This window comes from Pyrgilauda ruficollis, unplaced genomic scaffold (genome assembly GCF_017590135.1).
Source record: "Pyrgilauda ruficollis isolate IOZ18807 unplaced genomic scaffold, ASM1759013v1 scaffold63, whole genome shotgun sequence".
Lineage (NCBI taxonomy): Eukaryota > Metazoa > Chordata > Aves > Passeriformes > Passeridae > Pyrgilauda > Pyrgilauda ruficollis.
This window is the reverse complement of record NW_024528044.1, coordinates 2336132-2350671: the sequence shown is the minus strand read 5'-3', so window position 1 is coordinate 2350671 and position 14540 is coordinate 2336132. Positions and strand designations below refer to the sequence as shown.

The window sequence follows — 14540 nt, the reverse complement described above, 5'->3', positions numbered from 1 at the left end:
AAAAAAATAAATTTATATATGAAATTGGGCAATTAATGCAACAGGACATAGAAGTATGTATGTTTCTCCTTTTAGAAATAACTTCATATCTGAAAGATATTTCTAGTATTTAAGTTTTGTACTCCTGCTTAATAGTACTTTAAGTCCATGATTCATATTCAAGTACAATATTTGAAATTTTGATTTTGTTCTCAATTGATCTGTATTTTTATATCCTCATATTGTCCACAAATAACTATGTATCTGTCCAGACACCTGAACCAGAAACTGTATTCCATGTGAAAAGAGTGAAATGTTTGTTTGATTTCAAAGTTTTTGTTCTTCAGAAGAAAATAACAATATTTCTTTATCTGAAACTTTTCTTCATGAAAAAAGCAAAGGGAACTGTTCTAGCATCATGCAACAGGAACAAGCTCACTTAGCAGATGCAGGTCTCATAAGCCTGGTCTAATTCTGCTGCTTCTGCATGGTGAAAACTTAAAGAAGACCAAGTTTCTAAATTAAAAGACTGCAGACTCAGTCCTTCTATTGCCTTGTGTCCTTAACTTTAAGCATATCAGAAGTTTTCCTGACCTCTGATGGACAAGCACAGGCAAAGGATACATATTGAAGTCTCAGCTGAGCTGGAACAAGTCGCAGTTACCAGAGATGTAATATGGTAAGATAGAAAGGCTAAGCTGCCTTAGAGATCAGAAACAGAGACAGAAGAACTACTATTTTGTTCTGAATAAAACCTGCACCAATAAAGGTAACATCTTCTAGGCGTGTTATTACCACATTTACCAATAAAAATGTCGGCATTCGGCAAGTTTTAACCAAGCATGACTGCTATTACCTTTTTGTTCAGTGTGTAGTTTTAGCCTCCTAATTACAGGAAATGTCTATGATGTAGGTAGGAGTGACATTCAAATGCACAATAATCTTATTTACTGTACTTATATTAATAGGCTTAAATTCCTTTGCAAAACATGTCATACTACAGAGAATGAAATTATTTTGAAAATCCCTCATTTTAAATTTTCAGCAGTTTACTTCCTTTGTCTTTTAATCATGTGCAAAGTACTTGCGCAGCATTTTGCAGCAGGTATGGCAGCGGATCACTCTAGTGCAAAAGGTGTCTCAAGCTACACGAGGTACTTGCAGCTCTTCAAACTCACTGCTCGGTAAGAGCAAACTAAAACCTTCGCTCTCTAAGACCCAGCTCTGCGACGCTCAAATCCGCTCACCAGATCCCTTTTAATGGAGGTTCGGGAGGGGGATCAAAGTGTTTTCGAGAGTGGCCCCTGAAAAGTATAAGCCCCGCCGTAAATGTAAAGAATAGTATATTGAAGTAAATAACCAGAATACGGCAAGAAATAAAATGACCTGTAAACTCCAAAAAAATAAATCCCCACGCAGACAGGGGAAGGCCACCCGGGCCGGGAGGACCCTTGGCCGGGCAGGCCGCGACTGGGGCTTGCCGTGCCCCGGCTCGCAGCTCCGCAGCGGCGGCGCGGGGCGGAGCGGGCCCGCGGGAGCGGCCCCTTCTCCGCGGAGGCTCCCGCAGCGCCCCCAGCGGCCGCTCGGCCGCCTCAGCTCCGCCCCGAGCGCGGCTCCTGCCGCGCCCGCCCACCCCGCAGCGGGCGGAGCGCCATGGATGCCGCTGGCCGCCGCCTGCCGCGGGGCTCGGGCTGCCGCCGCCGCGCCGCTGCTCCGGTCTCGGCGTGGCGCTGAGGAGGGCTCGGCTCCGGCGAGGAGGCTGCGGGAGGCTGAGGTGAGCGGCGGGGGTGGCGCGGGGCCTCTCCGGCCCGCGCTGGGAGACGGCGCCTTTCCCGAGCAGCCAGGCCGGGTCACCCTGCGCGGCCTGCGGCTCGCCGGGAACTCGAGCGTCGCTGCCCGGGCCTGTCGGGCCGGGAGGGAGCGGGCCGGACCTGCGGGCCGGGGGAGGCGGCGAGTGCCGGAAAGTCTGTGCGGGGGGCCGGGGGCAGAGCGGGGCGGCGCTGCCGGGGAGCCCCTCACGCCACCGGGTGCCCCGTGCGGGGGCGGCGAGGAGGTGGAGGCGGTGCCTCCCCTGCCCCGGGCGGCGCCGTGTGGGGAAGGGGCCCAAAGCGCCGCGCGGGCCCGGGGCCCGCCTGGTGTGTGCGAGCAGGCCCGGGCGGCGCGGGGTGAGTTGGGCTGCGGCCTGGCCCTGCTCCGGGGCGGCTCGCCCGCCGGTCCCGGCCGCTCGCCACGCTCCGTCGGGGGTTCCTGTACAGCCCGTCTGGGATGTGAGAACAGCAGGTGCCTGTGTTGAATTTACCCCACTTTCGCTGTCTCTTAATTTTCTTGTTTCTTTCGCTATCAGTCATCTCTCCGCTCCCGGAAATAACGATTTAGTCGTGTTCAGGAGAGAATACTTATAATACGATCCTACTTTTACTGTCTAAAAGTAGTTTTATGTAGAATTAGAGCAGGAAATGCAGTCTGTAAACATCTTGGAGAGTCACAGGCAGTGTTTAACACACAGAAAATCAGTTTCCTAATATTAAATTGCTTTTTAGAGTCAAATAATATCAAATATGTAACTGGTAAGCTGTAGATGAGCGATCTGTAATACTGTGGTCCTAAAATGATATAAAAATCCTATCTGTTGTACTTCTTTAACATCTTTGAGTTTGAAGATCTTGTGAAAGAGCTGATTCAGTGTGTTTCTTCATATAACACTAATTTCTGATTCCCTTTTGTAGACATGCCCTTGATGGGGTTATTTTTTAACTATTAACTCATTAGCAGCAAGTAAACAAGTAGGCAGACTTTGTCCAGATCAAGCTTCTTCCTCCCATATCACCTCCCCCCTGTTTGTGGGGATAGTGTCCAGCATTTCATATTTACCTATGAGTTTCATAAACTAGTTGTTCTTCTCTAAGCTGTGTTTTGAAAGAGTATTATTTTTCTTGTATGCCTAATTTGGAGAGATTGGTTTGTAACCCATTAGGTTTTATACGAAGATAGTCATGTTTGCTGTGTTTTTAGGCAAGGGAGGTGAATTTGTCTGTTTGTTAAACACAAAGTTTAGGCAAGGGGACTTTTTTGGTCTTCAGCTTGCATGTACAACTATGGCATTGGGCCAGCAAATAATGTTGTTTTCCATATATGTATGTGAGTTATTTGAGTTATTTACTGGATATTTTTGAAAGCTCTTAATTAATTTTTTTTTTCCAAAAAGTCCCCAAATAACCCAACAAACCCCTAACTCTTGAAAATTAAAGTGATTTTTAAGTTGTCTTTTTTTATCCTTTGACATAAAAAGCCTCTTTTACTTATGTTTGAATGTTGTTTTAAAAGATGAAGGATTCGAACTTTTAAAAGGTTTCTGAAGATTCTGAAAGTCTATAATTGTACATCTCAGTTTTTTATTTTATAGATTTCTATTTAAAATGTGAAATTCATTATCTTTCTATACTTGAATATTTTCATGGGGATGTAATCCATCTCTCATAAAGCTGAACACTTTATAAAATAGTGATATTAAAGGAGGGGATGGGCAAGACATCACTTTCTTTCTCTTAGCTTTAAGAATACACAAAAGGATTAAACACGATTTTTCTAGCTTTATTTTTGAGTTATCCTCAAAACAGAACAAACTCTTTACTATTCATTTCCTTATAAAGCTTGAAAAAACCCCATTTGCTGATAAGATATGTGAAAATTACCTTAATTTTATCCCAAACATATGCTATACATTTTAGAGAGGAGCAAATACAGAAAGTTCAACAAGGTTGTGATGATGATTACTTTTTATACTTTTTCTTGCTAGGTGAAAACTGCAAAAGCGTGAGGCTGACCGAAGAGAGAAATTAATTGTGCTGAAGTTAGTCTGGCTTCTACAATTAAAGGATATTTTTGGTACTTTTTAATTGAAGTGGAGGCGGCTTTTTTTTTGTTATAAAAAACCATGGCAGATGTGGATCCAGACACGTTGCTGGAATGGCTGCAGATGGGGCAGGGGGATGAAAGGGATATGCAGCTAATAGCACTGGAACAGCTCTGCATGCTGCTTCTGATGTCAGACAACGTGGATCGCTGTTTTGAAACGTAAGTAGTTCTGGCTTTCATTTATGGAATGTTGTTTTCCCCTTTCTGCAGCTGAATGTAATATTTAACATTCCTAGAAACTTTCAGCCTGAAAAATGTTTTTACAAACTGAACTTTAGTTTAGATCACTGAAATCAAGTGTTTCTGCTAATGTCATGTGAAGTACCCTTGTCTGATTAAAAATGTAGTGTTGTTTGGGTGATACACAGTGCCTGTTCTGACACAGGAGCTTGTTGCAGCTCTTAATGCATTTCTTTAAATTAAGTGATGAGGATTTGTGTGTTTGTATGTGTGGGGTGTTGGTTTTTCTTTTGTTTATTTGGGGTTTTTTTTTGGGGGGGGTGGTTGTATTTTTGTTTTTTTTGTGTGTGGTTTGTTTTGGTCGAGAAAAACTTCTTTTGCAGTAGGAATATAGATATATATAAGTATCCATACTCTCACAGTACTTTTATCAAGGGATATAGTAGCTCTTTTTGAGTTCTGCAGGTCCAAGCAAAAATCACAAACAATTACAGTAACCACTGCTCACACAAATATTTTGTCCGTTCTTTGGGGCACGTTGCTGTTCATGCCACCCCCCTTCTCAACTGCATTTGTACATGTCATATAGCACAGTCCCTGCACTCTATCCTTTGTATATTTCTCACAGCACAAAATACTGATATAATTACTTCTGTTACTTGAGTGTTGCTGTGCTTGTGTTGCACTACTTCCTGTGAGAGCCCAGCACTAGTCTGGAAGAGGCGGCAAAAGTGTAAGCAATCACAGCTTTTACTTTTTTAGTTGGTTTCTTCAGATCTGATTTTCATGCTCTTGCCTCTCTTCCTTTCCATGGTTTTGTTCATTGCTCTCACTTTCTTTTCATAATAAAATATGGCTAGTGTTTTTCAGGTACGTCCTGCTTTTTAGGAGTATGAATTTGGAAGCACTTGAGAAGGTAGCTGTCTGTTACACTGTTTAGTTTTGTAGCTCTGAAGGAAACAGTTTTCACTTACCTATTAGAAGCTGTTCTCATGTCTGTATTTATTACAGGAAATGTAAAATTCATACACCTCTAAAATTTGGATTTGTAGTAGTTGCAGAGCATTGAGCACAATTTTGTACAGTGCTTTAGAAGTTGAAGCTGCCTGTTCTTTGCCTTGGTGAGCTTACAGGTAAAATTTTGGCTTGAAGGGCCTTACTGTAGCGAGATCCGTTCAACTTATCTGTCTATCCTCATACTACTGATACTGGGGGAGCCTCAGAATTCACCGTTGTAGAAAAAAACTTGGTAGTTAAGAATGAATTTTTCTCATTAGTCTGTGTGAACTGCTTGCTTCAGGATATTCTGTTCTATACTGGTGTAGAACTAGGCATAAGTGTTTTCTAGGGTATCTTCTGGGTATTTGAGAATCAGGAATGACATGTCAACTTTCAAAAAAACAAACCTGTTGTGGATTTTATGCATCTTATTTAGAACAGACTTTTATTTCAATATAAATGAATTAGATAGTCCAAATTTTTTTTTTCTTCAAGTGTATATAATGAATGCTCTGTTATTGCACTGTTGTGGTTTTAAAAGTATTTATGTCTGAAAGAAGTATTTAAAATACCATTTGGCATTTTAATTTTTATTTTGAATGTTGGTATAGTGTAATTTTACTGGTCTTGTAAGTTCTCTGTTTCTTTTGCTCTTGTAAGTTTTCCTTAAAAAGAAGAGAATGAAATGTAAATAGGGGAAGAAGTTGCCAAAGTTCTCTGCCTGTTGAAGTGATTTTGCAATAGTGTTGAAACTGCTACTTTTTATTGGCTCTGGGAATATAGTGAAGTATGTGATCTGGTACCATGGTGTCTGGTGAGCTGACATGGTAGATCATTACCTTCCCATTTATCATTCATTCTTTTTGTCCCTCCCAACCATACTCTTCTTCCTGCCGCTGTTAGGGCTTACTGGACTCCTCTAATTCTCTGCAAGTGCAAGCCGCTCTTTGAACCTGCTGAAGAAGGTTGTTAGTTTTCTGCTGTTACAGTGAGTTACAGCATGTAGGGAGGTGTCTGATGAGCACTGGAGGTGGAACTGCATAAGTGGAAATATGGGAGAAGCAGAGAAAGGTATACAGTCTTCAGTGGAGAACTCAGTGATTGTCTTGTGTGCTTATGAGTGCCTGCATTTAAAGGATTTATTTTAATAAATATGCATTTATTTTGGAACTCTGTAAGAAACAGATGATATCTTGAAAAGTATTTTTAAAATCTTTCCAAATGACAGTTCAGGTAGCCAAAATTGTCATGAGCTGAGAGGGCATAACTGCAATAATAATGGATAATATTTTGTAGTTGTTTTTCAGCTTGTTTTTAAAAGGAATTGCTGCTTGCTGAAATAGGAGATTTAGTGTGCTGCTAAACTCTCTTTTTCAGAAACTAATCTTGAAAATATTTTCAGTGCATGCCTGATGTAGAATATAGATATATTTTTCTGTTGGTAAGAAAATCAGCCTCTAGACTTTACAAATTTTTTTTCTTCTACTAAGTAAGAACAACATTTCCAGGTTTTTGGATGCTGTGTGCATGTTATTTGAAGATCTTTGAATTGTTCATTTCTATTAGTTATATGTTGACAAAATTTTGAAGAAAGTTTTTCATCTATGAAACTCAACAACTTTGAGATGGACTTTTAAAACAGTTTCTTGGAGAATGAAATGGGATGTTTTTCACAGCTTAGAGTAACTTTAAATATTAAGTATTACTCCACTTTTACGTAAGAAATTTTTTGCTTTTGTGATGTAAGCTAAGAAGAAGCCTATTATTTTAGTGAAATACATTTGGTGATTGAAAGCTGCGTATGCTGAGGACTGGCAAAACTGAAACAAGACCACATTAGAAGTATTGTCATGAATGCTATGCACCATCTCTAAAACCAGGACACAGTTTCCATACTGCTTTCTTAAGGAGTTAAGTGCAATACACAGTCTTATTTAGCCAAGAAAGCACAAAGTTGAATGGAAAAAAAAGGTGTTGAAATGTTGGATTCAGAATCTTACACTTCATTTGTGCAAGAGTTACTTGCAGACGTGTTCTGAAGGAAATGATATAGCTAATAATAAAAGTAATAGTTTGCTTTTGTACAAGAGTAATGAATATTGAAACTAGTGTTTCAGGTCAGCTCCAAACTGGAAGCAGGCACACATGCAGGGTGGTGTATTTGATAATGTTCTTGCAGAGTTCTAGCAGCATCACAGCAGATTTCAGGGTATGCAGCTGACTAACAGCTAGTGCTGCCAAATAATTGGTGTTTCTTTACTTCTTCCCAGATTTACATATTACGTCCAATTAATTGATTTTGGGAGTTACTCATATGTTAATATTACAAAAATCAGTGGCATATTCATCTTCTGCTGATAATGAGTCACAGACTCCGCTAGTCACTTGGCATGAAGAATGGCTAACATTCTACCAGCAACAAAAGCCACTAACTTGAACCACAGAAATGTAATGAATGAGGAGAAATGGTTTTGTTAAGTAGTTTAGTTGGAGTAAAACAGCAAAACTGTTGTGATTAGAAATGTTAGTCCCAAATTGTAGTTAAACTGTACGCTATTAAATCCACTTGAACAGGAGTTTAAAGAATGCATTTAATACAAACTTAATTAAACTTAAAGGCTTTTTTTGTCTTTTGAATTACCTGTAACAGTTTAAATGTATGTAGAGGCTCTTAGTTGCAATCTCACATTATTAATGTAGCTCTTTTCTGCCTAGGTGTTTCAATTTATTATTTTTCACCTCGTGCAATTGTTTCACTTTTTTGGTGAAATAAAATTAGAGCTCTTCTGATCAGGCTTTCTGTTGCTGTCTGTCAAAGTACTTAGCAATTAATCACAATGAAAATTTATAGATTAAGGCGGTGGTATAACAAAGTAAGACCTGCTTAAAACCTTTTTTACACAGCAGATGAAATAGGCCTTATTAGTGCTCTGAAGGAGAAAACGTCTTCCTGTTTGGCTGTTCTGTAGGTTACCTCTGTATATTTGGCATTAACAGACTTGGTAAGCAAAAAATTATCAGGAGTTATCAGCTCATTTGACAAATACAAACAAATTGTACAAAGGGTCATATGTTAGGGTTCTAATGTGTAAAATAGAAATCCTTTCAGTTTATTTTTTAGATCAAATATGTTTACTTTAATTCACACTGAACCTTTTTCTTTTCAAAGTATCTATTCACTAGGGAAGAAGTGTATATCTTTCTATTGCATTTACTAGCAAGTATAAGCAGAAATTCTAGTGGACCAAAGACTGTTGATGTGAGCTAGTGAGACTGTTAATGTAGAACAGTTTAGCTTTACCTCCACCTGCTTAAAACTACATTCTTCTGTCTTTATCGGGATTGCAAAACTCCAGTAAATCAAAATCAGATATATGAACAAAAAAAATTTCCTTTAGGGATAGGGATAGAAATCCAGAATGCTGATTTTCAGGAATATATTTACAATCTGGGCTGCCTTACAAAGCATCTTTGTAATTCAGACAGTAAAGTGCCCTCTGACAATTGTGGAAAAACTAGCAGGCTGAGAGAGCAGCTCTGTTGGTATCAAGGTGATTTCACATTTTGTGTCCTACAGATTTGTTTGTTTTGTTATTTTAAGGAAAAAATAAAGTCAGATCATTGTCACACTTTTGTGCTCGAGTGCGGCAATGAGTAAATTAGAGTAAGTATTGCTGTCAACAATAGACTACAGTTTTCATTATATTGAACCATGCAAAGCATATGTTCTTAGTGAATTATTGGTTTGCACTGATGCACACATCTCTCCCAAGTGAAATTTTGTAACCTTTACAGTAGCAAGTCTCATGTGATTTCTGCTAAGCTTTTTTTCTTTTAATGAAGGCAGAGGGTATGGCAGCAGTGAAATACCAGCACTGGGGTAATTTACTCTGTGGCCTCCAGTATAGTGGGATCTTCAGCATCCTATAGAGTGGTTTTCTGAGATGGAAGTAGGGTGTGCTCTGTATATTTCCAGTCTTGTTACAATGTAATGTTTAGAATTATCCCTGATTTTAGGGCTGTTTTGTTGTTGTTTTTGGGTTTCTCTCTTTTTCAGTTAAAAGAATTTTAAAATACTAATGTCCTTCTGGTTGCTCTTTGTAAAATGGAAATTGTGGCCTCATTGTCACTGGTACTGTGGAAATTAATTAACTTGCCTAGTTATTTTGAGACTCTTAATGGTTGCAAAGGTCAGAAGGGAAAATTAAGTCTAAATTGACATCTTCTGTTTTGTCATGGCCCTTATATTTTATATGGTCATTACTGTATTGAATATCTTGTTTGATACAAGCATAATGTATAGCTAATGCTTCTGGGAGGGCATCCTACCTAATTTTACCCTCTGTTTTGCTATTAAATCTGCTGCCTAAGTTGTCTTTGTTGTTGAAATTTACTTGCTGTTTTCCATAAGAATTGGCCAGTCTGATGAATTCTGTAGACAACAGTCAGTTCATCTTTTCCTATGTAGATTAAAAGCCAGTAGTGTTCTTGCTGTAAATGTACCTGCACGCAAAAATTTCATCATCTCTTGATCTTCCTCCCCTTCTCTAGTTTTTCAGTTTAAAAGTTCTTCAGAAATACTTCCCAGTGTTGCCTTCATCCCTGCTGTTTGTAGTAGTGCCTTTGATTTGCTGTTAACAGTTAAACATGCCAAGTTGTGTTAGATGTTTCCAAAACTTTGCACAGGAAGTGTGGTTTTAGTTATCTGTCTTCAGAGTTGCTTTCAAGGATATGAGTGCTTGCTGCTTAGGTATGGCTTGATGTATTACCTAAACTAAGATCTGTAACTTGGCATTTGTGTGTGTTAAAACACATTTTGTTTAAATGAGCCCATGCCTCTGGGTATTCCAGACAACTCATCACAATGTCACTGTTTACTAGTCTGGCATTTAATTTTTTTTTTCTAGTGATATCATCAAATATTCTTTGTTTTGTTCAGAATTTTGTGTGTGAGATTAAACTGAAGTGATTATTGCAAGTACTGCGCAAAAGATGGGTGCAGGATGTTAAGGCATCAGGTTAATGACCTTTTGAAAGTGTCAGCTCCTAACAGATTGGATGAGACCAATAAAAGATGTTACAGGAATTTCAAATTGCGGGGTTCCTTTCTTGCATGACTAGTGGTCAAGTGATTTTTAATATTGGCCTCTGAAGAAGAGGTATAGATAGCACAGATGTTAAGCAGATTGCTAATGGGGAAGTGGAAGTTTTCTTGTGTGAGTCAGTTCTTTTTTTGAGCACCTGGGAATCCAAAAGAAGCTAATGGTTAGATGTGCATATTTAGGCACATATACAAAATCACACTTTTTGTTTAAATTGTTTATTTCCTTTTGAAATGTTGACAGATGTAATATGTACTCAAAGCATTATCTGTTTGCACAATTGAGGTTGCTACTAGTGGAAATTGTAGGCAGAAAGACCTGTAGTTTCACATTCTTTAGTTTATTCAGCTATTGTGGACTAAGAGCCTGTAAAATATTTACAAAATGCTGGAGATTGGAGAACAAACATGTGGAATTATTACCCTGAGGTATGACATAGCTTTTATAAGATGCTGAAAAATGCAAAAGGCAGCTTAACACGTCCTCTATAAATTCAGGAATAAAGCAAATGGTATTTTATTTAGAAATACAGAAATTACCTATCCTGTGGAAGCTGTTTCCTCATATGGTTTTTTCTTACTTTTCGTTTTACACAGGTGATATTTATTGAATGTGTAGTTGAATACTAATGTCCAGTACGAATTGTCTTCCTGCCTAGTAATGAACACTCAGAAGAGGGTTCAGCTCCATCATTTGTTTAGCTAAAAGAAAGCTTGAAAGTTTTTTTAAAATGTCAAATTCTAATTCTAAATTAATTTTTCTTCTCATTTTTAATGAAGTGGAGTTTCTACTGTAACGAATACAGGATGGAATTGTTAATTCTCCAGTTTAATTTTATTGGCCTGGGCTGTGATTGCAATTAAGAGTAGGGATTCAGAATTGTGCAAGTTTTAATGTTTCGTAGTTCTGGAAGAAGTTCCTAAATTGCCAGTTAATTTTTTGCCTTTCTGTGTGCATTTAAAATACAGTATGGTGTGTCTGAAGTCTTATGCATGAGTGACGTTTTCTACACTTCATTTGTATTGTAACAGTGTTTATGAAAACAGGGCAAAATGTGTTTTGGTGATGAATCCGGAAGAATACATACAGGCAGTGCAGGTGTGTGGGTTCTCTTGTGGATGGTCTGGATTACTCTGCTGTTTGTTTTGGTTCATATGTGAAAACAAAACGGTCTTCCAGCAGAAGAACAATGAAGGGAAAGTCTGAGATCTCTTTCCATAGAAAGAATTACAGAAAGGAAAAACAGTGGTTAATAAAAAATTAGTTGAAACTACTTTTGCTTTAAGAAAAATCAGTTGTGCAGGATGTTCTTAAAAGTTTCAAAGTTTTGTGATGTGTTGTTGTAAATGTTTATCTGGTATACTTTTCTTCAAAAACTGTTACTAATGAGAGTTAACTTCAGTATTCTAGTTTTTATTTAAAATCATGATATACTGAGTAGTGTAGACACATATAATTCCTTATTTTCTCCCTTTTAACTGGTCTCAGCAGATGGTATGCATTAAAGATCCAGCTATTGCTGGCAGGCAGCTGAGCTTGGTTTTCTGCCACAAGTCACATGTCTTGGACCAGGCAGCTTGGCTGAAGGCTTTGTCACATGCCAGGGGCTCCACATCAACTGAATCCAGCGGTTACTTTGGAATTGAGTAACACACCCTAATGCTAGGAGTAGTTGTTAACTATTTTGGGGATGAACTGAACTGGGTTTTTTTTTTTCCTTCCTTAAGTTTTTTTTTAAGCATGGCAGTAGTGTAGTCATCACTATTATTGTTTCTGTTTTAGCTAAGGATATTAAGTACATTAAAACATGAAATGTAATTACAGAAATGAGTTTACAGTGACTATTTTTACTTCCTTGGTATCTTTTTACATTGGCAAGCTGTAAAATCAGCTGAGTCACTTCATTAGAGTTTAAGGGATTAGCACTGGCAGGAGCTTACTGCTGTAGCTATTTAAGAATTTTATATCCGTATGGATATTTCTGTTCCTAAAGAGGTGGGTGTGTGTGTAAATGTTCAGAAGTGTGTCAGCATAGGGAGTTATGCTGATTATAGTGCTGTAAATTCTGTAGTAATATAATTATACTGACAAATTTTTTTAGTCTTTCTTGACATCAAGATGATTATGATTATTTAGAAAATATTTTTAGATCAAATATTTTTTTTGCAGAGAAAGAATGCATATTAAAGAATTTGTGTTTTATGCTTTTTACAACCTAATAACTCATTTTAACCCTGAAAGTATGACTATATTTATTTAAATATAAATTATACAGAATCAGCACTTTTTAATGTGGTTTACTTCTTGATGTCAGTACAGGAGACAGAGAATGCTCTAGTACCCTAATCTTATGGGATCATAATATAGATGGGAAGTAGTGATAAAGAATTTTGCCTATTTTGGACAAACCTATCTTTCAGCAAGATCTTTGAAACATGGTGGGTGGAAAACTTGGAAGATAGTAACTAACAGCAGCTCTTCTCCTGGAAGTACAAGAATAAAGTTGAGTGGACATTGAGAGCTGCAAGACTTAAAGTAATTAGCAAGAGTTCTAGTGTGCGTTGTAGAGTAACCTCATTAACTTGAAGTCGGTCTTTCACTAAGGAGTAACACAGAGTGACCTCATTAATTCACTAAGTAGTCCCTAATCACTCTTCTAAAATACACATTTGAAGCACTTCAGGAAGTGCCCAAAGTGGTATTAATACAGCTCCCTAGAAATAAAAATGTAAAAAGATTTTCCTTTCATTTTCATGTGTACTAGAAGAAGGGCCTAAATAGAAACCTGAACTTCAGAGGTACTTTTTTTTTGCCATTATTTTCTGATTTGAAAGAATAAACACAATTAAAGTATAGCTTTTTCTGTATTAAAGAAAACTTGCCATCTTTTTGCTAGTTTCACTGCAAATAGGTAATTGTGAACAGTGATTCTTCACCTACAGCTTTAGGAATTTTTTTGTTGTAGTTTCTTTTTTTCCTGAGATTTTCTGAGATACTGCTTTTAGTTAATATATAGTCTGGATAAAAAGCAACATGTGAACCTGGTTTTGATACTGGGATGGTTTAGAAATTATGCACTTGTCTTTTTCTTTTCCTTGGTGGGTGTTGATGCTTGCAGTAATGGCAGGTTTATTGGTGTATTTTTCTCTTGGAAATCAAAAGCATCATTTTTCAGTAGATGGAAGTGTACTAAAAGCTGACCGTTGGTTGCTATCCTGTCTCATCAGTTCATTCAGAGCTGTAGCTTTGATCTCAGTTTCCCTTATGTCCCAGGAAGTTTGGACAGCCTTGTTTTTCTCATGTAGACTGTTTTCTAAAGGTGAGTCCAATGTTCAGCCTGTGTCTGTGTTTCTGTGTTATGGACATTCCTGGAATGCTTTATTTTACTACCTGTCAAAATACATTTTAGTTCTGAGCATAGCCTTAGTTGGAACAGAAAGAATGTCTGTAGGGTCCTAATATTCCTCAGCCAATATCTGAAGCAGTTTTAGGTCCTTTTGATCTGTTTTGGGCTGCCTAAGAAAGCCAGTAAGGAATTACCTTGGAATTACGGTGTAACAGTGATGCATACACAACTATTTGTGTGATTCACTCTTTGGTTCCTGCTGGTGTTGACTGTGTTTGCTTACTTGTTGCTTCATTAAAAAAAGAGGCTGGTCCTGAGAAGGTGCTGTGCTTGGCCTGTTTGCTAGTGTTGCTTCCAGGTAAGCAGGGGATTTCTCTTACCTCTGCCGCCTTTGCTTGGGATTGGAATGAGTGAAGACTCAAAGGCTACTCTGAAAACCATTTTCACAGTTTTGAGGTATAGAGACCATCCACTGAATAAAAGCAACATTTCTCCTCTCTTTTTATTGGTCAAATGCCTGCACAGAGAAATCCCCAGTGGAGCTGCCTCAGCAGAAGAGAGAGGTGTACTTTGGGCATTTGCTATATGGCTCTGACAGTGTTGTACCTCATCTCTCATTGTGGGGCTGGTGTTCCCATCTAGCCCTGTTAGTTCTTTCTCTGGCACTACTCACACAGGCACATTCTTCTCCCTGAGACAATGTAGAGCTGATGCTTATGGTTTCAAACACAGGAGACCCATGTCATTGCTTAGTGCAGATTCAGGGGTTAGAGGGTGATCACTATAAAGCTGGCCTGTGTCCTTTTGTTTGTATGCAGTTATTGATAGAGAAGTTAGCTACAACAGGAAGATTGAAGTCCTTCAAAATGACAGCTAGGCAATTTTATACCGTAATTCTTTAGCCACCTGTTTGAGAAGATCATGGAGCACCAGGGATGTGTTCGTACATCCTGCTTGCCTGCTATCACAGGTTGAACCATTGATAGAGACTGTGTGTGAATGACAGAACTGGTACTTCT

General features: G+C 38.4%; 1 protein-coding gene across 10 annotated transcripts in view; it reads left to right on the top strand.

Annotated features, from left to right (window-relative positions):
* Positions 1–1600: 1600 nt before the first annotated feature.
* The window catches only part of HECTD1 (HECT domain E3 ubiquitin protein ligase 1), a 60694-nt gene continuing 47754 nt past the window's right edge, over positions 1601–14540 (top strand). For all 10 annotated transcript variants that reach the window (XM_041484132.1, XM_041484127.1, XM_041484125.1 and 7 more), the window contains exons 1-2: positions 1601–1753; positions 3776–4053. In XM_041484132.1, the coding sequence (XP_041340066.1) occupies positions 3914–4053 (140 nt within the window). In that variant the 5' untranslated portion in view covers positions 1601–1753; positions 3776–3913. The remainder of the gene's footprint in view (positions 1754–3775; positions 4054–14540) is intronic.